General features: G+C 45.4%; 1 protein-coding gene across 3 annotated transcripts in view; it reads right to left on the bottom strand.

The window, feature by feature from the left end:
• CUNH10orf67 (chromosome unknown C10orf67 homolog) overlaps positions 1–24,524 on the bottom strand; it is a 216,154-nt gene that overhangs the window by 134,735 nt on the left and 56,895 nt on the right. For all 3 annotated transcript variants that reach the window (XM_073581804.1, XM_073581805.1, XM_073581806.1), the window contains exon 6: positions 1,584–1,731. In XM_073581804.1, the coding sequence (XP_073437905.1) occupies positions 1,584–1,731 (148 nt within the window). The remainder of the gene's footprint in view (positions 1–1,583; positions 1,732–24,524) is intronic.

Raw genomic sequence — 24,524 nt, 5'->3', positions numbered from 1 at the left:
ATGAGTGCATGAGTGGAGAAAAAGTTTTCATATTTTCTGAAAAAAAGCCAAGAAAGCAAAAATTCTGCCAGGGTATGTAAACTTTTGAGCACAACTGTATATAATACTCACCATTCTAAGGCCCCAACTGTCCCACCGTGCAGCTCTCTCCTGCTCGGGTCAGTCTTTCGTGCTCTTCGGCTCCTTTGGTGCTGACTAGGCTTCACAATGTCAACTAGGCCTCAGTTGGCGTCATAACATGCATTATCCCATGGTGTCATTATGTTGATAGGGCCTACATAGCACCAAAGGAGCAGGCGAGCAATAAAGAGTGACCTAAGCAGGAAGGAGCTGCACGGTCGGAAAGTGAGGGCCACAAAGAGGTGAGAACTATGAAAATTCAATGTGAATCAAAGTCTCCAGACGAATTTGAGTGAATCTGCCAAAACTGAATTTCGACAGATCTGCTAGTCTTAAAGTAAGCCAACCAAGAGATGATGTAAAGTTACGCAAAAGTGTCTAAAGATGTGCCATGTTAATCCTCTGGCATGAGCCACTGTGATCATTTTGGTTCATTTTGGACCATCTATTCTTGCATTGCACTGCCTTCTTAATGCACAGGATCAGTCAATCTCTCCTCCTGTAGCTTCAAACATGAGAAGTATTAGGTTTGTACAAGATTTTTTTCGTATCTCGATGAAAAAAGCTAGTATTATCAGCAAGCAGAGATCTTGAAAATGGCCAGAAATTTGCAAAACTTTGTTTTTGAGGGTTTTTTAATGTCACTTTTGTTTTCTTTTGTCTTGTGGTATTCATTGCCATTTTTAAAGCTAAATTCTATAGTATGGCTAGCACGGCTCATGAATTTTGAGAAAAATCATCGATGATCTTTTTGCCTTTGACCTATTTTTTAATGCAAAAAAAGATGCACGTTTAGCAAAATAACCCAAAATTTGCATCAAAATATCCGACGTACATAAAATCACTCTGGTGTGGGTGGCGGTGGTGTGGTAAATGGACTATACAAAGGTCTAATAGATTTTAAAAAACAAAAAAAAAGTCATAATTGATGAATCAGCCGAAAATATCAAAACTCCCCAAACTCCACTCACAATGACGTAAACACTGAGGCCCCGATTCATCATTTGTGACGGGGTTTATTAAATCACTTTCCTTTTTTTTATATTGTGGTATTAGTTGTATACACTTTGGTGCACATAAAAATGGAGCACAAAATTCATTACATATAAACTAGACTTAAAAAAAAGATGCAAATAGAATAATGAATTGGGGCAAGAAAAACAAAAAGGCGCAAAACTAGACAAAAAAAACAGGCGCAGAGGCAATGGTGAATTGGGGCCATAATGTAAACTTTAAAAGAGGAGCAAATTAAAAGACGAATCGGGTGCAAATAAAAAACAGATGAAAAACGCCACAAACTAGACAAATACTGGCAGAAATTAGGTGTTCCTAATGTTTCGCTAGTCTTTTCTTAGTGTTATTCTCAATGTATTAGCCCAGTATTGACACCGACTAGTCGCATGGGCTTACTCAATGTCCCTACTGGTGCGGGTGTGCTCCACCGAGAACTCTCCACATTTTACCTAATGACTGGATGTGTTCCTCTTTCTCCTTTATAGTCGTTTCCAGCTGGTGGACTCTGCCCTGCAGTGAATCCATATTCTGTCTTAGGTCATTATTTTCTTCCTGCAGCTTCTCTTTCTCCGGATCATCTTCTGATTGGTAAATGATCTGCAATATCAAAAAAGTTTTTTTGCTTTTTTTTTATTAAGTGACGGAACAAAAGAGGGTCTGCAGCCCGCCGCTGAGCAGCGATAATTATCCAGCGTTCTCGTCATATCATTTCCTGCATTCTGCCGCATATTTACAATATGAATAGAAAAAAAAGGCTGAAAAAAAAAAAAAGGTCGTCAGTACATTACATACAAAGGCTAGAAACAAATGAGGATGGTTTTATTGACAGGGATAATGCTTATCATACTGTTTTGTGTGCCCTCATCATTCAGGTCAATTTATTATGGAGGCTCTTGTCCAGGAAGGCAGCTGGAGCCTATACACCCACACTACCCTGTGTGGCTTTAGGACAGTGTCGCTCGTAACTAGGCAAAAAGAGAGGAGTTTTGAGGCCGGGCAACTCTGGGGTGGGGGTTGCGTAGAGCAGCCATTGGGAGGGGGGCTTGTTGTCTTTGTGCCGTTCCTCTGTGACAGCGCTGCCGGTGTCACAAGGAGCACATCACATGTCAAAGCCGTGAAGTTTTCAGCCTGGAAGCCGCATGGAGTCCATCAGGCCCACAGATATCAGCACAGTAGGCTTTCTACATGGTGCTGCAGCCACCCGGAGGCCATTCATACTCTGAACATTAACGAGGCTTTGCATGCTTGTCACACATAGCACCGTGCAGGCGTCTAATGCTATTGAGACCTTCGCTTTAAATCTCCGGGCGAGCAGTGATTACCTTGTAAAGATGGCTTCAAGATATCGCCCGACAAAAGACTTTAAAAAGTTATCGATTTAGTAAAGCACTGGTCATTTGCATTTTTAATATGCGCCCCCTTTTTGTTTGACTCTTTCCACTTCCATTATGAAAAAGTTTTTGCTTTTTTCTGATCCCGGAGCCTTATTGTCACTGATATCCTCGTTCAATTGTCTCACTCGAAGACTTTCAGAACGTGTGACGAGCCCACGTTATGGCTGTCTAGACTGACTGCCATACTGTAAACTTCTTAAGCCTGTTAACAAATGTCGTCATGTAACCTATGTTGTGCCCAGGAATCTGTATACTAAAAGAACCAGTCTTATGTGAACAGGGTTATGCGGACCCTTGGAGTCCTAGTGGGCCCCCCTTCACTTTAAAATTTTTCCTCCTTGCCCTCCAAGAGCTATCACTTTTTTTTATTTTTGATCGACAGTGTTGTATCAGAACTTAATTTTTTGCGTAAGACGTGCTTTTCAACATTACCAATTTGGGATCCACAAGACTGATCTCTTTGTTTTGTCATTTTGGGAAGAGAAGTGAACAAAAAGCAGCGATTACGACATTTTGATTTTTTGCTTTTGTTTCAGCGTACTCCATATGGAATATACTCAGCGGCATGTAAAAGATTGGGCACCCCTGGTCAAAATTACTGTTATTGTGAACAGTTAAGCAAAATGAAGAAATGATCTCTAAAAGGTATAAAGTTAAAAGTGACACATTTCCTTAGTATTTTAAGCAAAAAAAAGTCATTTTTTACATTTTAAAAATTACAAAAAGGAAAATGGCCTGATGCAAAAGTTTGGTCACCCCTAGAGATTTGTGTGCTCAGATAACTTTGACCAAGGTTACAGACCTTAATTAGCATGTTAGGGTTATGGCTTGTTCACTAACATCGTTAGGCGAGTGATGCAAATTTCCCAGCTTTACAAAAACCCAACCTCCTCTAACCTTGTGCCAAAAAACAGCAGCCATGGGTTCTTCTAAGCAGCTGCCTAGCATTCCGAAAAGGAAAATGGTGGAGGACCACAAAGCAGTAGAAGGCTATAAGAAGATAGCAAAGCGTTTTCAAGTTACCCTTTCCTCAGTATGAAATGTAATTAAGAAATGGCAGATAACAGGAATAGTGGAGGTCAAGATAAGATCTAGAAGACAAAGCAAAATTTCAGTAAGAGCTGCTCATAGAATTGCTGGAAAGGCAAATCAGAACCCCTGTTTGACTGCAAAAGACCTTCAGAAAAATTTAGCAGACTCTGTAGCTGTGGTACATTGTTCTACCATTCAGAGACACCTACACAAATATGGTCATCATGAAAGAGTCATCAGAAGAAAACCTCTCCTGCGTTCTCACCAAAAAACTCAGCATCAGACGTATGCAAAAGAACATCTAAAAAAACTGATGTAATTTTTAAACAAGTCCTGTGGACTGATGAGGTTAAAATACAACTTTTTTGACACAATGATCAAAGTTAGGCGTGGAGAAAAAAGGGCACAGGAATTTCAGGAACAAAACATCTTGCCAACCATGAAACATGGAGGTGGATCAATCACGCTTTGGGGTTGAGTTGCAGCCAATGGCACAGGAAACTTTTCATGGGTAGAGGAAAGAATGAATTCAATGAAATTTCAACAAATTCTTGATAGAAACATAACACCATCTGTAAAAAAACTGAAGTTGAAAAGAGGATGGCTTCTACAAATGGATGATGATCCCAAACACACATCAAAATCCACAATAGAGGACCTCAAAAGACGCAAGCTGAAGGTTTTATAATGGCCCTCACAGTCCCCTAATCTGAACATCATTGAAAATCTGTGGCTAGACCTCAAAATAGCAGAGTATGCAAGACGACCCAGGAATCTCACTGAACTGGAAGAATTTTCCAAGGAAGAATGGACGAAAATCCCTCAAACAAAACTCTAAAGCTGACTAAAAAAAGCATTTACAAGCTGTAATACATTCAAAAGGGGCTGCTACTAGGTACTAATCATGCAGAGTACCCAAACTTTTGCATTGGCCCATTTTCCATTTTGTAATTTTGAAAATGTAAACGATGATTATAAATACTGTATTTGTTTCCATATATACAGTATATCTGCCTAAAATACAAAGGAAATGTGTAATATTTAACTTTAGGCCTTTTAAAGATAATTTCATCTTTAACTTGTTTAAAGTTAATCTGTCACCCTTTTTAGCCCCTATTAGCTGCCGGCATAGACATCGGGGGCTTATCTACAGCATTCTGTAATGCTGTAGATAAGCCCCCGATGTAACCTGAAAGAGAAGAAAAACACGTTATATTATACTCACCGAGGTGGGCGGTCCGGTCCGATGGGTGTCGCCTTCCCGTCCGGCGCCTCCCTTCTTCATATGATGATGTCCTCTTCTCCCGTCCTGTAATGGCTCCGGCGCAGGCGCACTGTTCTGCCCTGTTGAGGGCAGAGCAGAGTCCTGCAGTGCGCAGGCGTCGGGAGAGGTCTGGCACTTGCGCAATGCAGAATTCTGCTCTGCCCTCAACAGGGCAGAGCAATGCGCCTGCGCCAGAGCCATTACAGGACGGGAGAAGAGGACGTCATCGCATGAAGAATGGAGGCGCCGGACGGGACGGCGACACCCATCGGACCGGACCGCCCACCCCGGTGAGTATAATATAACGTGTTTTTCTTCTCTTTCAGGTTACATCGGGCCTTATCTACAGCATTACAGAATGCTGTAGATAAGCCCCTGATGTCTATGCTGGCAGCCAATAGGGGCTAAAAAGGGTGACAGATTCCCTTTAACTGTTGACAACAACAGTAATTTTGACCAGGGGTGCCCAAACTTCAAGATGCCACCATATCGTTATTGTGGTTCCACTGATAGAGAAGTTTGTTCAAATTGGAATCATGTGAGCAGTCCATTCAGCCTAGAAATGCGTGAGATGTCTGTTCAGCCTGGAAACGCATTGGAAATTAAAATCTATTTCTAATCACCCATATCCTGTGAATTCTGCACCAGCCGTGTAGCACACCCATATTTCTCCCTACTGGTATACTAGAGTTCTGACAGTCACAAACACAGTGAGACCAAAGTTGTAATTTTTTATTTTACAGCTTCCATTTACATTACAAGTAAAAGGAGGGTGAAGCAGGCTTTTATATTTACAAAATAAATAAAATACAGTTGTGGCAAAAAGTATTGACACCCCTGCAATTTTGTCAGATAATACTCAGTTTCTTCCTGAAAATGATTGCAAACACAAATTCTTTGGTATTATTATCTTCATTTAATTTGTCTTAAATGAAAAAACACAAAAGAGAATGAAGCAAAAAGCAAAACATTGATCATTTCACACAAAACTCCAAAAATGGGCCAGACAAAAGTATTGGCACCCTCAGCCTAATACTTGGTTGCACAACCTTTAGCCAAAATAACTGCGACCTACCTCTTCCGGTAACCATCAATGAGTTTCTTACAATGCTCTGCTGGAATTTTAGACCATTCTTCTTTGGCAAACTGCCCCAGGTCCCTGATATTAGAAGGGTGCCTTCTCCAAACTGCCATTTTTAGATCTCACCACAGGTGTTCTATGGGATTCAGGTCTGGACTCATTGCTGGCCATCTTAGAAGTCTCCAGTGCTTTCTCTCAAACTATTTTCTAGTGCTTTTTGAAGTGTGTTTTGGGTCATTGTCCTGCTGGAAGACCCATGACCTCTGAGGAAGACACAGCTTTCTCACACTGGGCCCCACATTATGCTGCAAAATTTGTTGGTAGTCTTCAGACTTCATAATGCCATGCACACGGTCAAGCAGTCCAGTGCCAGAGGCAGCAAAGCAACCCCAAAACATCAGGGAACCTCCGCCATGTTTGACTGTAGGGACCGTGTTTTTTTCTTTGAATGCCTCTTTTTTTCTCCTGTAAACTCTATGTTGATGCCTTTGCCCCAAAAGCTCTATTTTTGTCTCATCTGACCAGAGAACATTCTTCCAAAACGTTTTAGGCTTTTTCAGGTAAGTTTTGGCAAACTCCAGCCTGGCTTTTTTATGTCTCGGGGTAAGAAGTGGGGTCTTCCTGGGTCTCCTACCATACAGTTCCTTTTCATTCAAACGCCGACGGATAGTACGGGTTGACACTGTTGTACCCTCGGACTGCAGGGCAGCTTGAACTTGTTTGGATGTTAGTCAAGGTTCTTTATCCAACATCCGCACAATCTTGCGTTGAAATCTCTTGTCAATTTTTCTTTTCCGTCCACATCTAGGGAGGTTAGCCACAGTGCCATGGGCTTTAAACTTCTTGATGACACTGCGCACGGTAGACACAGGAACATTCAGGTCTTTGGAGATGGACTTGTAGCCTTGAGATTGCTCATGCTTCCTCACAATTTGGTTTCTCAAGTCCTCAGACAGTTCTTTGGTCTTCTTTCTTTTCTCCATGCTCAATGTGGTACACACAAGGACACAGGACAGAGGTTGAGTCAACTTTAATCCATGTTAACTGGCTGCAAGTGCGATTTAGTTATTACCATCACCTGTTAGGTGCCACAGGTAAGTTACAGGTTCTGTTAATTACACAAATTAGAGAAGCATCACATGATTTTTCGAACAGTGCCAATACTTTTGTCCACCCTCTTTTTTATGTTTGGTGTGGAATTATATCCAATTTGGCTTTAGGACAATTCTTTTTGTGTTTTTTAATTTAAGACAAATTAAATGAAGATAATAATAACAAATAATTTGTGTTTGCAATAATTTTCAGGAAGAAACTGAGTATTATCTGACAAAATTGCAGGGGTGTCAATACTTTTGGCCACAACTGTATATATGCATATAATAGACAGATATTTTTTTCCAGGTTTCCTTAGGAAACTTGAGCCTGTACGAATACTGTGATATTGCAGTGTATTGTAAAACTACCTGTCACAGGGATACTGCGACAGAAATGGTCCAGAAGATCCCAGCGTCTGGTCACATGAAATCCTGCACTGATTAGACCTACTTAACCATCCTATTTAACAGCCCAGGTTTTTCCTTCCACTGTCATTGCAAGGGTTATTAAGTTTAGTTGATCTTTTTGAGCGCTCCATTCTGAATTGTCTCAGCTGTTTAGTGTTGGCCACTTCCCTCTGGTATATATGCTGGTCTCCGGCACTTGGGAGTTGCCAGTGGTAGTTCTACTTCCTGGTTTAGCAGTGAAGGACAGAGTGCTGTATTTGTAGTTGGCGAATGGCGAGTTCTTCTGAAGACAGCTGCGGGGAGTTGGTTTACATGTTTATCCTCAACCTCTCCTATTTAGTTTCCCCTACCTATTCCTCCCCTGTGTTACACTCTGTTGTTTGTGAGTATATTTGTATGATTGTAGTTTGCTGTTTACCTCTTTCTGTCTGGTGTTTTCCTATACATTTTGGACCCTCACTTCACTAGGTGTTGGAGGCATAAGATAAGGCTTAAGATAGGAACATAGCAAGGTATGGGACCCAAGCGTCTCCACCTGCAGGGGTAATCCGGGTGACAGGGATAGATTAGGGCGCCCCCTAGTTCTAGGGATCAAGTAGTTGCCCACATTCCCTTGTCACTATGTGACAACTACACTACACTACTTCTCTACAATGAAGCTCAGCCACAGGTATACAAACAGGTATACAAGCATTACATACATGAAAGCTTTCAGTAGATCCCTCTTCCCTTATCTGGCTATCATGACATGCATTGATATCAATGGGCGTTGAGCCCTATTTTCGACCTATTACATGAAACTGTCAACATTGATAGCGACATCTAAGAAGTTAAAGCTTCGGCGTTTGGAGCTAACTCTGTCCACGGCAGTTAGACTCAAGAGTCAGCTGTATAACACAGACATCAGCCACACTGCATTGAGCAGGCTCAGCTTGTGAGCCTGATCCATACATGCAGTGCGCACATGCACCATACATGTGGATGTTACACGTTGAAATCTGGGCAGATTGGGCCCCTGCATATGCCCGGACTCACTGGGTGCTGGATCTATCCCAGTATATCAATATAATAACATTGACATCACTAGCTTAAAATTATCTTGTAAATCCAGACTTAGGATATGTTCACACTTTAGACACACCACCTGATGACGCTGGATGAAACACGCGTTGAGGCATAGGGCTACGCGCCTAACAGGGCTCCAAATTATTACTATGTAAGTTTGCCTCCTATACCCTATATGTATATGTTAACCAATAGGGAAAGTACTGCAATTACTATGTGGGCATACTATATTGTTTATAGCCTTGAGAGGTTTGTTGATAGCCTCCCATTGAGCCAGGGGCGAACATATCACTGGTGCAGCTGCACAGGGGCCCAAGAGGTAAGGGGGCCCATTTCTACCTCCACAGCAGATGCGTTTTTAGGAGCTCTTTGGCTGTAAAGGGCCCATATATGTTCTTGCACAGAGGTCCTTTTCCGTCTATGTCCGCCAATGCATTAAGATACTCTGTTTTTTAACAAAATCTGTTATATTTTATATTTGATAAAGTTGATATAAAGTCGTGAGATATTTTGTAGCACCATTTTTCTTTTGGTTTATCTCGTGACACTTAGGTGCATCTCACTTATACAGCCAGATACTTTTTGGTTATAGGAATATTGCTTGGTCCTAATATGTTCATATGTTCGTATTAAGCTGCATGGTGTGGATTTGTAAAGGGACTCTTTAAATGGCGGCGATAGATTGAAAATAAGCAGGTGGGAAGGTGTAGTTAAAAGATTGGCAGCACTATGATGCACCGAGCACCTTGGTTTCAACAGTCATTCTGTGCTGACAGAGTCCCTTTAAATGGATCCGCATAGAAAAAGTTTCCAATACTCTTTGAATTCTCTGACGATGTTTTGAGGAAAGAAAAGTGATTTTTCACGTCTTTGAAGCAGATTGTTCATGGAATCTGCATTGAGATTATTATACAATGTCAAAAGACTGCAAAAATAATTAAATATAAGAAAAAAAATTCTTGAAATCCACATAAAAACTTTTCATTGCAGGCTCCACACAGAACAAGTAATCTTATCAGCTTGTGACTTTAGCCAGAGGAGATGATGCTGGGCTTTTCATGCACCATCCAAGTAAAATTTATACGACTTCTTGCGCCCCTTCAGTACACTGATTGTTTCATCACCTGTTACATTACAGAGTGCAGATGAGCAATAGGATAGAAAATAATAAGTGAAGTGGGAGGAATATTATGAGGCAAAAACTATGTGTGCAGCGATTTATCCATCTTGAGACTATATAGGAGTCTCAGGATGGTGCTTTTTAGATAGAGTGGGTGAGCACTCAGGGTGGGAGTGTGTGAGCTGTGGGACAGATACTGCTCTGCCTCTTTGGAAATGTAGTCTACAAGTAGAGCGGGAAACATTTTTGGAAGTTCAGGGTGTAAAAAATAGTAAACTAAGGGTATGTTTCCACGTTCAATATTTGATGCAAATTTGGACGCTGCTTACAGCCGCAGCGTCCATTCCGCAGCGGCCAGATATTACAACATAGTGGAGGGGATTTTATGAAATCCCATCTCCACTATGCGCTGAAAGACGCAGGTGGCAGACCTGCGTATACGCACATGCGACGTGTTTTTATAGACCAGAGCATGTCTGTTTATCTTGCGGAGACGCTCAGTCTCCGCAAGATAAATACCACAGTCTATGCATAGGATGAATGAACACATGCTGAATCATCGTGTGTACAAAAGCCGGCAGCGCCTTGGACGGAGCTGCGTCCAAAGCGCTGCCGTGACGGACCGTGGAAACATACCCTACAAGGATAATTACAGGGGGCTAAAATGGAGCTAAAAAAAAAGTAATGTGAGGATTTGGAGACATACAGTTTTATAGGGGTTTTTTTTGTGTCAGGAATACGTTTTTGCTGCACTGTGGTGGTAATGGATGATTCACTTATAAAATTCAAGAAGGGTCCGGGTGACTTTCTTGAAAATTATAATATTATAGGTTATGGGTACTGGATTCTGTGATTGGGCATCAATCTAGGGAAATAGTGTGATTGCCGTATATGGAGTCAAGATGTAATTTTTCCCCAATTATTGCATGCCCAATGGGGCTTGTGCTTTCCTGTGGATCAACATGTTAGGCTATAGGTTGAACTCGATGGACTTAAGTCTACCGTCAACCTTAAAAACTATGAAACTGTACTGAGCCCTAATAGTCTTGGTGTAGTGCCCAGGGAAGGAAGTGTACTGCGCATGCGCACGCCTGGGATCACTCATTACATGCGCAACATTCCAGCACTGAAGATAATGACAAATGCTAAAGCAATCAATCAAGACAAAGTTGGAAGTGCAAACCAGGTTTACAAAGGGGAACCTGGGCACTTATTTGGCTTGGGACCACCAACTGAAGACTTGCACTTTCATTAGCATATGGTACCCAAGAAGTATCGTTTCTCCTTGCAGAGATTGACATTGACTTTTAGGATTGCTACTTCCAATAGATGGTACTAGAGTTCTAGTCCTCTTCCTCTCTGAAGAGACAATTTGCACATTAGCATATGGTAAAACAAAAATTGTGGTTTCTTTCTTTTCTCAGCTGTTTACAAAGCTAAAGACCCTACCTGGCACTAATATTAGTTCTACTAGCAGAAAAATGCTCAAAGATTTGTTTACATTTTTACTTTTAATATCTACATTTACATTCCCACTAAGGGACTGAACCATGAGTTATAAACACTGCCTCAATGTATCGTGAACATAGAATCAATCCTCAGTTAGGTCAATTATTAGGTCTGTAGAGGTCTCAGAGGTCACAAGAATATTCCCATTCATTGACACCAAGTAGAGATCTTGATATTATTTAAAAGCACATTAGAAAGTTATAAATCCTTTAATTTTTTTTTTCAAATCGGATGCATATTCTTTTTAAAATTTGCCATTATTTCCCCCAACCCCCATTTAACCCGTGTGATTAATGACAGCAAAATGCATGTCAGATGTTTAGAGTGCAGAAGGTATCCCATGTGGGACCCCCCCTCTATTTGTGAAACAGGACTAACACTGTAGGAGAACAATCTGATATTTAGTCTGAACACAGCCCCGGAGTAAGTGCTGCTCTTGCGCCATCATCTGTCGTAGCAGGGAACAGCATGTAATTAACTATTCAGTCTCCAGCCTTTATGAAGATGCTCATTAGCAAGATGAACAAAGAGACGGTCCTCCGCAGCTACAGTCGTCTGTTACACTTTAATTTTCATGTTTTGTTATAGTATGCTCTGTGCCATCTGTCCACAGCACTGGATTCTGGAGAAGCGGCAGTCGAGATTAGATTGTGAGCAAGGACGTAATAATAATAATAATCTTTATTTTTATATAGCGCTAACATATTCCGCAGCGCTTTACAATTTGCACACATTTTCATCACTGTCCCTGATGGGGCGCACAATCTAAATTCCCTAACAGTATGTCTTTGGAGTGTGGGAGGAAACCGGAGTGCCCGGAGGAAACCCACGCAAACACGGGGAGAACATACAAACTCCTTGCAGATGTTGTCCTTGGTGGGATTCGAACCCAGGACCCCAGCGCTGCAAGGCTGCAGCGCTAACCACTGAGCCACCGTGCTGCCCACGTAATAATCTGATGCTGGAATCCGTGCCATCGTCTATGTTATATCTCAGGAACCTTTATAAAGCTATATGAAGCCCTTGATGATTGCTATAATGAAGGTTTAATAATAATAATAATCTTTATATAGCGCCAACATATTCCGCAGCGCTTTACAGTTTAACAGTTTCAAAACACAAGTCATAAGTAACAACGTTAACAATACAATAATTAAAGCAAAATAAGCCGCCCCTGTTCGTGAGAGCTTACAATCTACAATGAGGTGGGGGAGATACAAAGTACAGGTGTGTATTTACAATGGTGAATTTACAATGATGGTCCAACCATCTTGAGGGACTGAGGGATGGATGGATATAGTGAATGGGCTACACATGCACACTTACACATAGAATGACTTTGATTAGTGAACGTGATAGGCCGCTCTGAACAAATGTGTTTTGAGGGAGCGCCTAAAACTATCCAAATTGTGGCTGGTCCTAATTACTTGGGGTAGAGCATTCCAGAGGATTGGCGCAGCGCGGGAGAAGTCTTGGAGTCAGGAGTGGGAGGTGCGGATTAGTGCAGAGGTTAGTCGAAAGTCATTTGCAGAGTGCAGCTGTTGGTTAGGGCGATAGACAGAAATGAGGGAGGAGATGTAGGGGGGTGCCGCACCGTGGAGAGCTTTGTGGGTGAGAACAAGTACTTTGAATTGGATCCTATAATGAATGGGCAGCCAATGTAACGATTGGCAAAGAGCGGACGCGTCCGAGTACCGATTTGCCAGATGGATGACCCTGACTGCTGCATTAAGTATGGACTGGAGAGGGGACAGTCGAGTAACGGGGAGGCCAATTAATAGCATTGCAGTAGTCCAGGTGGGAGTGGATCTAGGCGACAGTAAGGGTTTTTGTTGTTTCCATGGTGAGAAAAGGGCGGATTCTAGAGATGTTCTTTAGGTGTAAGCGGCAAGAGCGGGCAAGAGATTGTATATGGGATGTGAAGGAGAGATTGGTGTCAAACATAATACCCAGACAGCGTGCCTGCTGCTAGGGTGTTATTATGGTGCCACCCACGGAGAGGAAAATGTCAGATTTAGGGAGGTTAGTAGATGGAGGGAGCAGAAGTTCAGTTTTGGAGTTTCAGATAGAGAGCGGACATGATGTTAGAGACTGCGAACAGACAGTCACTGGCGTTCTGTAGTACAGCGGGGTAAGGTCAGGGGATGATGCGTATAGTTGTTTGTCATCAGCATAAAGATGCTACTGAAAGCCAAATCTCCTTATGGTCTGTCCCACTGGGGCCGTGTAGAGAAAGAAGAGAAGGGGGCCAAGGACTGAGCCCTGAGGTACCCCAACAGTGAGAGGAAGCGGAGAGGACATGGAGCCAGCGAACAAAACACTGAAGGAGCCGGTCGGAAAGATAGGAAGAGAACCAGGAAAGAGCAGTGTCCTTAATGCCTAGTGACTGGAGCCTAGAGAGTAGGAGACAGTGGTCAACAGTGTCGAAAGCTGCAGAAAGGTCGAGAAGAATGAGCAGAGAATGTTCAAGGTTTTATATGAAATGGATGGAGATGAAGCTGAGTCCATAATACAGACGTCACTGCTTTATATTAATAGATTCTCTGGGCTGTGCCAAGCTGTGGTGTAGGGTGCCTGTTTGGAGGGATACTATAAGTGACATATCTGGGTATATGCCAGTGGGAAACATTCCTTCTGTTGGAGGCATACATTGGGAGGTCTCCTAACATATACTTCCGACTAAACGCACTAAACATGAAGTGGATGGGTGAATGGATAAGTAGTGCTCACCTGTAACCCAGCTTTCCCCTAATTCAGAAGGGCATATAAAGATTTACATTATTATACTGATGTAACTGTAACCCAGCTTTCCCAAGATTCAGAACGACATATAAAGATTGCTAGTACTACTGCTGAACTCATATCAAGTCAGACAGAACTCACCGGGAGCCCCTCTAATCTCATGGGGAGCCACACGGATCTCTTGGGTAGCCACTCGAATCTCTTGGGGAGCCACTCGGATCTCATGGCGAGCCACTCAAATCTCATGGAGAGCCATTCGTATCTCATCGGAATCCCCTCAGATATCACTGTCAGCCACTTGGATATCATTGGGAGCCACTCGGCTCTCATTGTCAGCCACTCAGATCTCATCAGGATTCACTCGGATGACATCCGGATTCAATCGGATCTCATCGGGAGCCGTTCAAATCTCATCGTCAGGCACTCGGATATCTTCAGGAGCCACTCAGATCTCATTATCAGCCACTTGGATCTCATTGTCAGCCACTCATATATCATCGGTATCCACTCGGATATCATTGGGATTCACTTGGATATCATCAGCAGTCATTCAGATCTCATCGTCTGCCACTCGGATCTCATCGGGATTCACTCGGATAACATCCGGATTCACTTAGATCTCATCAGGAATCCCTCAGATCTCAATGTCTGCCACTCGGATCTCATCGGGATTCACATGGATCTCATCAGGAGCCCCTCAGATCTCATTGTCTGCCAGTCGGATCACATCGGGATTCTCTCGGTTCTCATCGGGAGCCAGTCAGATCTCATTGGGAGCCCCTCAGATCTCATTGCCACTCGTATCTCATCGGGATTCACTTGGATCTCATTGGAATTCACTCAGATTTCATTGGGAGCCCCTCAGATCTCATTGTCTGCCACTCTGATCTCATCACTATTCACTCCGATCTCATTGGGAGCCCCTCAAATCTCATTGTCAGCCACTTGGATCTCATGGTGAGCCACTCAGATCTCATCAAGAGCCACTCTGATATCATTGTGATTCAGTCGTATCTCATCGGGGTCACTCAGATCTCATTGTCAGCCACTTGGATTTTATCGGGAGTCCCTCAGCTCTCATTGTCAGCCACTCGGATCTCATCAGGAGCCACTTGGACCTCATCAGGAGCCACTTGGATATCATCAGGAGCCACTCGGATATCATAGGGATTTAGTTGGATTTCATCGGGAGTCAATCAGATCTCATTGTCAGCTACTTGGATCTCATTGATAGCACCACTGATGTCACAGGTAGTCATGTAACGCTCATTCACAGTCACAAAGATCTTTAAAGCCACACAAAACTGTCTAGCTCCCACTCGCTGAGAAGAAGCACTTCTTCATTTTAATCGTGTTTATTCCTTCTGGCAGAACAGGGGTTAATTGGCCATATTGGAAATCTCTGAGCTAGCAACTGAGCTCAGTTAGCCACTCCATTCCTCTTTATAATCTGGGCTCTGAAGCAAATCCTTGTCAGAGCTAGCATTTGCTGCTTGGCTTCAGGAGGGAGAGGCGTACATATGAGAAGGAGTGTTGGAGGAGTTATCTGTAACCGTTGCTTCGTTTGTAAGTGTAGGAAATCCCTATCCTTCTCTATTTTGGTTTATTCCCCTACCTCCACTCCCCGGTGCATTCTTCTGTTATATGTGAGTGAATATTTTGTATGCCTGGAGTTTTCTGTTAACTCTTGTTTGCGTTGCCACTTGCCTTGTCGGGTTGGTGTACTGCGGTGCACAGGAGCGCCCCTCTTCCCAGGGTGGGGAAGGGAACAGACGGAGGGCTGACTTAGGAGATAAGGCAAGGTTGGAGGCCCCAGCATCTTCACCTTCAGAAGTATCCCGGGGAATAGGGCGAGCTAGGGTGCCCCACTGTGTTAGGGACAGGGAAGGAGCCCCTGGTCCTGGGTCACCAGACAGCTGTGTTGTGACAGGCACACTATAATATACGGTCAAAACACACTACTATACTAAATTTTACATTGGAAATTTGCTAACTTTACAGAATAATGAGTGGCACTGATTTTCTAAATATCAGTCTTTATTTTTTTGCAGTCTTAAGAGTTTTATACGTGAATTGAAAAATATAGGATAGAACATAGCTATGGCTCCTGCACTTAGCCACATTACTTATAGTAGGAAAAGATCAGAAAACGTATTTCTTTTCACTTGTTAATTGTTACTTTCTGCTTAAAATTAAATTGTCAGCAATATAAGGCTTCTTGATGCTTCACGAAGGTTCGAAAAGTTGCAAGTCCAAATCTGCAATATTAGCAGATGGTCATTGCTTTATTGTCCAACCAGTCGGTTGATCCGTGGTGTAATTGTACTGTATTAAATGATCTGCACATAGCAGAACTGCAGACTGTATGAGAAAAAGATCAATTCTTAATTGAAGTCTGCCACTAGAGGGAGCAGTTGTACAGGACACGACTACTGTAAAGCTTCAAATGATTCTGTTGGAGAGGCCGACATGTGCTATACAAGGCTGTCACCGTCCTGTGCTATACAAGGCTGTCACCGTCCTGTGCAATACAAGGCTGTCACCATCATGGGCTATACAAGGCTGTCACCGTCCTGTGCTATACAAGGCTGTCACCGTCCTGCGCTATACAAGACTGTCACAGTCCTGCGCTATACAAGGCTGTCACCGTCCTGCGCTATACAAGGCTGTCACCATCCTGCACTACACAAGGCTGTCACCGTCCTGCGCTTTACAAGGCTGTCACCATCCTGTACTATACAAGGCTGTCACCATCCTGCACTATACAAGGCTGTCACCATCCTGCACTATACAAGGCTGTCACCATCCTGCACTATACAAGGCTGTCACCATCCTGCACTATACAAGGCTGTCACCATCCTGCACTATACAAGGCTGTCACCATTGTTAGGCATTGGGTTCCTGCCTCTGCACAGGAGGGAACTCGAGCCTTGCCTTCTGCGGTCTCCCATTCCTCTCCAGCCAGAGAGGAGGCTGCTCAGCAGAGACGTCGGTCCCAGCGTCTTGCCCGGCTAAGGGCCCCGTCACACATAACGACTCTACAGCGATCCCGCAAACGATACGACCAGATAAGGATCGTTGTTGCATCGCTGTGTGATCGCTGGTGAGATGTCAAACTGACCGATCTTCCCAACGACATGTCGACCCATAGCGACCTTTGTAACGATCTCGGCGGTTGTTGAAACCCTGTCACACTACTTTTGTTCTGACAATGCAGTACACGATAAGGGCGGTACTTTGTGACGTTTGCAGGCACCCAGGCGTGGATTAGCGTTGCCTTTTCCGCGCCCCCTAATCTCCGATTGGTGGTCACTACTGCGTTCTGATTGGCGGAGCATTTCTTCTTTGTTTGACCCTATGAAAAGGCAACCTCGCAGTGCTTCTGTTCTTTGTTCCTGCTAGCGCACTTCAGATCATAGTAGCGCTCTTTGTTCCTGCCAGCGTATTTCAGATCATAGTAGCGTTCTTTGTTCCTGCCAGCTATTTCGATGTGTGACCAGCTAGAAGGGACAAAGAACACAAACGCTGCTATGCTGCCTTCTTCACGGGTCAGGAACAAAGAGGAAAGTGCCCACTGTGTTACATTCTTTAAGGGCAAGGGCGCCAATCAGAACGCAGTAGCGGCCACCAATCGGAGCTGAGGGGTGCGGAAAAGGCACCGCTTAAACACGCCTATTCTTTCTCGTTTCAAGTCGCTAGCGAGATCGTTGGTTTGGTGTCAAACAGAACGATGCATGCTACCCAGCAGGGCCTCAACGACCAAAAAAATGTCCAGACTTTTCTGAAACGACCAGCGATCTCACAGCGGGGGCCTGGTCGCCGCTACATGTCACACGTAGCGATATCGCTTGTAAGGTCGCTATTGCGTCACAAAACTAGTGACTCAGCAGCGATCTCGCTAGCGATCTCGCTGTGTGTGACGGGGCCTTAATGCTTGGTGTCTGGTTGCTCCTCCTGGCTCTGCTATTGTATCATGCGTCATGAGTCCTGCTTTTCCCCTACTGAGCATGCCCGTGGGACGACCTCTCATTGGAGGTCGGAGGTCACATGCGCAGGTCCCGTTCCTGCTCGGATTGGTCCACAGGGAAGGTTCTGGAAGGATGCCGTTATAAAAGAGTCGCATGGCCGCTCGGCCATGCGCTAGTATAGACTCTAATGGTTATTTGTGTGTATGATGATGGATGCATGTATCTGGTGACTGACTATTATAACTCCCCTCCCTTGGATACGCATGTTGGTTAGGGATCCAGAGTTAGAGTCAGCGCCAACGGGTGGCTATGCTCATGCCACTGTGCTCCTAGTTCTCAGCACACACTAGCATCCGATGGCGTCGCCCCCTGAGGGGCACTATCGTACCACGGCAAGTGACAGCCACTGCCTGTGCAGCGCCGTGCGCAACCTGTGCGCTTATCTGGCCCAACCAGGGGCGATTGACGGCGTCCGGCTGAGCGGCACTGTGCACACTTGCACGCTCATTTGTTATTATATCTGTTTTCCTGGCAACGCAGTTGCGCTGCCACACGCTAATGAGTCGAGAGGGACTCTATCCCTGTGTCCTGGGGGCAGAGTCCTAAGACTCTACACTAGAGCTTCATTTGCTGACTCCTGTGGAGTTAACAGGCTCTGGCATTTGTGCCAGCGAACTCTGTGAAGTAACAGAGTTTGCTCCTGTACACACCGGCTCAGTGGTTACCCGCCGGTGTTTAGTTTGCACTCCGCCATTACTAAGAAGCAGATTACCATCTCTGCACGGTGGAACCCGGGTTGCGATGGCACCTCCTTATATTTTATATTTAGTGCGATCCGCAACCCTAATATTATACTAGTGCCAGGGTCTGGCTAGTAAGGGCAGGTTGGTGGCTCTTGAGCACTCAACCTCAGCTGTGGATCTTACCGCGGTCGCTGTTCAGGCAGCCACGGAGGCTGTCTCCCGTGTGTTCACTGCCATCCCTGCCCCGACTTTGTCCCGCCTCCCGCTGCCCGAGAAGTTCTCGGGCTATAGTGCACTATACAGTTGGAGCAGCTGGCTGCACGATTCACCTCCAAGCGGGCTAAGGTGGGATTTATTATTTCCTCTTGTCGGGCAGGGCTTTGGAGTGGGCCACACCGCTGAGGGAGCGTGATGATCAAGTGGTGCAGAGTGCCTCGCACTTCTTGGGCACCCTGAAGCAGGTCTTCCTGGGACCGTGAGTCACCCCTGACACCGCACTCCGGCTGCTGGCATTGTCACAGAGCTCGTCCAGGGTCAGCCACTTCGTCATCCAGTTCCGGACGCTGGCCTCTAAGATGGAGTGGCCAGATAAGGTCCTCATTCCGACATTCTGGACAGGTTTGGCTGAACATGTGAAGGATGCCCTGGCCACCAGGGAGATTTCAGCCACACTGGAGGAGCTTATCACCGTCTCCACCCGTATAGATCTTCGCTTTGCCGAGCGAAGGTTGGAGCGATCCCAGTGTAGGCAGAGGTTTCGTTTGGCACCCAGTTTTGCTAAACCTCTGGAATCTCCCGATTGGGCATCCGAGCATGAGGGATCCAGGCCCCGGTCCGCTCGACCTCCTGTGATCTGTCATGTTTGCCGGCAGTCCCGTCACCTTGCCAACTGGTGCCCACAGCGGCTGGGAAGACGCTCGCGCCTAGTGGTCGTAGGAGGAGGCTCACTAGAATCAGCAGCGTTTTCCTCCAAGCTGTCCTTTAAGGGGACACTTGAGTTTGGTTCTTCCACTCTGGCGGAGGAGGTTTGCGTGGATTCTGGAGCGGAGGGCAATTTTATGTCGTCTGCCTTCGCTCAACGGCACGCAATACCCCTGGTTATGATATCTAAGCCAGTCACCGTCAGAGTGGTGAACAGCGCAACTCTGCCCTCACAGATTACCCACCAGACCGCCCCATTGTTACTCTCGGTGTCTCCATCTCATCAGGAGACGATATCCCTCCTCATCATGCCCGAGGGTATCGACCAGGTCCTTCTAGGGGTCCCCTGGTTGCGGTATCATTCCCCCCATACAGAGTGGTCCTCGGGGAAGATTATTGGTTAGAGTAAATCATGTGAGGGTAGATGTCTGAAGAAGTGCGTTCATGTTGCCTCCACCGAGGTCCCCGCAGATCTTTCCTTGCTCCTCAAACACAATCTACAGTATACAGACGTGTTCTCCAAAAAGGCGGCGGAAACCCTTTCACCGCATCGCCCCTATGACTGTCCTATTGACCCCTTGCCGGGTACTGAGCCTCCCCGGGGTCGAGTCTACCCCTTATCTCTCCTGGAGACAGAGTCCATGTCTCAATACATCAGGGAGAATCTGGCAAGAGAATTCATTAGGAAGTCAGTGTCACCAGCGGGGGCGGGATTCTTCTTCATCTAGAAGAAGAGTGGAGAACTGCTTCCCTGCATCGATTACAGGGGTCTTAACGCCATCACCGTTAAGAACAAATATCCTCTGCCCCTGATATCGGAACTGTTCGATAGATTATGGGGAGCGAGAGTTTTCGCCAAATAAGATCTGCGGGGGGCCTATTATTATGAGCTCATTTTCTCCTTCACCTTTGATGTCCGATGAACTCCCTCTGCTGGTGAAAGGAGGTAGTGAAATTGATTTGGATGGGAAAAACCTGTCATCTGAACAGGTGGAGTGTGATTGGACATCCGGAATCTCTGAGTGTATATAAGGCCGCCGACTCCCTGCTGGGTTGCTGGTGATCCTCTCTGCTCTGAGCTCTGGCTTCCAGTTTAGTCCTGTCTACTAAAGTTAAGTTTTTGCTCTGCTATTGTTCCATGAGATTTTGTCTGGTTTACTTAGTGTTTGTGTTCAGCCAGCCCTGGTTGGGACTGGCTGAACTCCATTTTTGTCTCTGATCAGTTGATCTCTTTGCTCTGTTTTCAGAATATACCTGAGTGCTGATATAGTGATTTTGAAGTCTAGTGACTTCAGGGCCTTTTCTATCAGATGTGTTGGACATTATTTTTGGCAGGGTTTTTGCGTGATTGCAGACAGTTGCTTTTCTTTCCTGTCCTATCTAGTTAGTGAGGGCCCCATCGTTTGCTCAGCCTGTCTTTCTGTCTGTGTTTGTGTTTTCATCTGTTTTCACCGTCAATACATGTTGGGGGCTGTCTATTGCTTTGGGGTCTGCTCTGGGGCAGTTTAGATTTCCCCTTACTTTCTTTAGGTTTATTTAGTTCTCCGGCTGTGAACGAGGTGTCTAGGACCACCGTAGGAACACCCCATGGCTACTGTTAGTTGTTGTGAATAGGATCAGGGGTCTGCAATCCGCTAGCTACCAACATCTCCGGTTTTTTGGACTTAGCTTGTATTTTTGTTTTTTCCTCCTCCGGTGACTCATTCATAACAGCCTATAACCTGATACGCATTCGTGAGGGGGACGAATGGAAGACGGCATTTAACACCAGGGATGGCCATTATGAGTATCAGGTCATGCCCTTTGGTCTCTGTAATGCACTGGCCGTCTTCCAGGACTATGTCAATTATATCTTTTGGGATATGCTCTCCACCTCGGTGGTTGTCTATCTGGATGACATCCTCATCTTCTCTCCAGATACGGACTCCCACCGGAGAGAGGTTGGCAAAGTCTTCGCCCGTTTATGAGCTAAATCCCTCTACGCCAAGTTGGAGAAGTGCCTGTTTGAGCAGGAGTCCTTGCTTTTTCTGGGCGATATCATCTCTGCCCAGGGTTTGGCTATGGATCGTGCCAAATTGCAGGCAGTAATGGACTGGCAAGAACCCCATTCCCTTAAAGTGGTGCAGTGCTTTTTGGGGTTTGTAAATTACTATTGCCAGTTCATTCCCCACTTCTCCACCTTGGTGGCTCCCTTGGTCGCCCTCACCAAGAAGGGAGCCAATCCCAAGGTGTGGTCGTCACAGGTCTCCAAGGCCTTCTCCTCCATCAAAACTCATTTTGCCAGCTCTCCCATTCTACATTGTCCCGATGTGGACAAACCCTTTATATTGGATGTGGATGCCTCTTCCGTCGGTGCTGGAGCGGTCCTCTTCCAGAAAGACGCTCAAGGTCGGAAGCAACCCGGCTTCTTTTTCTCCAAGACCTTTTCACCGGCGGAGAGGAACTATTCCATCTTGGACAGGGAGTTGCTGGCAATGAAGTTGGCCTCTCAGAGTGGAGACGTCTCCTCGAGGGGGCACGGTTCCCCTTCCAGGTATATACTGACCACAAAAACCTGCTGTACCTGCAGACTGCCCAGCGGCTAAATTCTCGCCAGGCCAGATGGTCGCTTTTCTTCTCCCGGTTCCATTTCACCCTTCATTATCTGTCTGGTGAAAAGAACGTCCGGGCCGATGCTCTCTCTCGCTCCGTAGTGTCATCGGAGGAGTAGACAGAGCCTCGGCTGATCGTCCTATCCGAGAGCCTGAGGACCATGGCTGTTATGATGAGTCACCGAAGGAGGAAAAAACAAAATACCAGCTAAGTCCAGAAAAACCAGAGAGGTTGGCAGCTATCGGATTGCAGACCCCTGAACCTATCCACAACAACTAGCAGTAGCCGTGGGGGGTTCCTACGGTGCCCTAGACCCCTTGATCACAGCCGGAGAACTACATAGCCTAAAGACAGAAAGGGGAAAAGCTAAACTGCCCCAGAGCAGACCCCAAAGCAATAGGCAGCCCCCAACATAAAATTACGGTGAAGCAAGATGAAAACACCAACACAGATAGAAAGATAGGTTGAGCAAATGATGGGGCCCAAGCTAACTACATAGGACAGGATAGGAAAGCTGCTGTCTGCTATCCACAAAACCCCTATCAAAATGAGCCAACCGACTGATAGGAAAAACAGGCCCTGAAGACGCTAGGCTTCAAAAGACTATATCAGCACTCAGGTATATTCTGAAGACAGAGCAAAAGATCAACAGATCAGAGACAAAAATGGAATTCAGCTCACCCCCGGCCGGGGAAGGCAGAACTCCCAGGAAACAAGGCAAAACAAAAACAAAACTGAAGAGTACAAAGTAGAGCAGAAAAACTTAGCTTTGAGATGCAGGAATCAGACTGGTCTACAAGAATCCAGCAGGAAAATCACCAGCCAGGAAGAAGGGCGTCGGCAGCCTTATATCCAGTCCTCTATTCCAGCCACCCAGTCATCATCTAGCTGCCCATGTGTTTGGTAATCAGCCTCACTACCTTCCTTCACCAGAGGAGGGAGTTCATCAGACCTCAATGGTGAAGGGGAATATGAACTCACAACAGTACCTCCCCCTTGAGGAGGGGTCACCGAACCCTCATCCATGCCACCAGGGCGATCCGGGTGAGCCCGATGAAAGGCACGCACCAATCTTTCGGCATGAATATCAGAGGCAGAGACCCAGGAATTATCCTCCTGACCATAACCCTTCCACTTAACCAAATATTGGAGTCTCCGTCTAGCCAGACAGGAATCCAGTATCTTCTCTACCTCATATTCCATGTTACCTTCAACCAATATAGGGTCAGGAGGTGCCACCACAGGAACTACTGGTTCAACAAACCTCTTCAACAAGGACTTATGAAACACATTATGAATTTTAAATGTGACAGGAAGAGCCAACCGAAAAGAGGCCGGATTAATAATCTCCAAAATCTTGTAAGGTCCAATAAATCTAGGCTTAAACTTAGGAGAAGCCACCTTCATAGCGATATTTTTTGATGACAACCAAACCATATCAACCACCTTAAACTGGGGACCAACGGTCCTACGCCGGTTGGAAAACCGCTGGGCCTTTTCCTGGGAGAGAGACAACTTATCCACTACTTGGTCCCAGATCTGGTGCATTCTCTCCACAACAGTGTCAACACCTGGGCAGGCAGAAGGCTCCACCTGCCCTGAAGAAAATCGAGGGTGAAAACCAAAGTTACAAAAAAAAGGTGACATCAAAGTGGCAGAACTAGCTCTATTATTTAAAGCAAATTCGGCCAAGGGCAAAAATGAAACCCAATCATCCTGATCGGCAGAAATAAAACATCTCAAATACGACTCCAAAGTCTGGTTTGTTCTCTCCGTCTGCCCATTGGTCTGAGGGTGAAACGCAGAGGAGAAGGACAACTGAATTCCCAGCTTGGAACAGAAAGTCCTCCAAAATCTAGACACAAACTGAACTCCTCTGTCAGATACAATGATCTCAGGAATCCCGTGCAAGCGAACCACCTGTTGCAAAAACAAGGGCACCAACTCAGAGGAAGATGGCAACTTAGGGAGTGGTACAATATGGACCATCTTAGAGAATCTATCACAAATCACCCAAATAACAGTCATTCTCTGAGAGACAGGCATATCAGAGATAAAATCCATTGAAATATGGGTCCATGGCCTCCTGGGCACCGGCAAAGGCATCAACAAGCCACTAGAGCGAGAACAAGGTTTAGACCGGGAGCAAGTCCCACAGGACTGCACAAAATTCCTGACATCACGAGACAAGGTGGGCCACCAAAAAGACCGACTCACCAGATCTCTAGTACCAAAAATACCTGGATGACCAGCCAATGCAGAGCAATGAACTTCAGACATCACTCTCTTCCTCCACTGGTCAGGAACATACAACTTTCCACTGGGACAACGCTCAGGTTTGTCCTCCTGAAACTCTTCCAGAGCACGTCTCAAATCAGGCGAGATGGCATAAAGAACTACCCCCTCGCCTAAGATGGTAGCAGGCTTAGTCACAACAGGAGAATCAGCAAGGAAACT

Source organism: Dendrobates tinctorius, unplaced genomic scaffold (assembly GCF_039654945.1).
Source record: "Dendrobates tinctorius isolate UK_male_01 unplaced genomic scaffold, ASM3965494v1 ptg000070l, whole genome shotgun sequence".
In the NCBI taxonomy this organism is placed as follows: Eukaryota; Metazoa; Chordata; class Amphibia; order Anura; family Dendrobatidae; genus Dendrobates; species Dendrobates tinctorius.
Note: the sequence above shows the minus strand (reverse complement) of the source record. Positions and strands in the feature narration are given on the sequence as shown.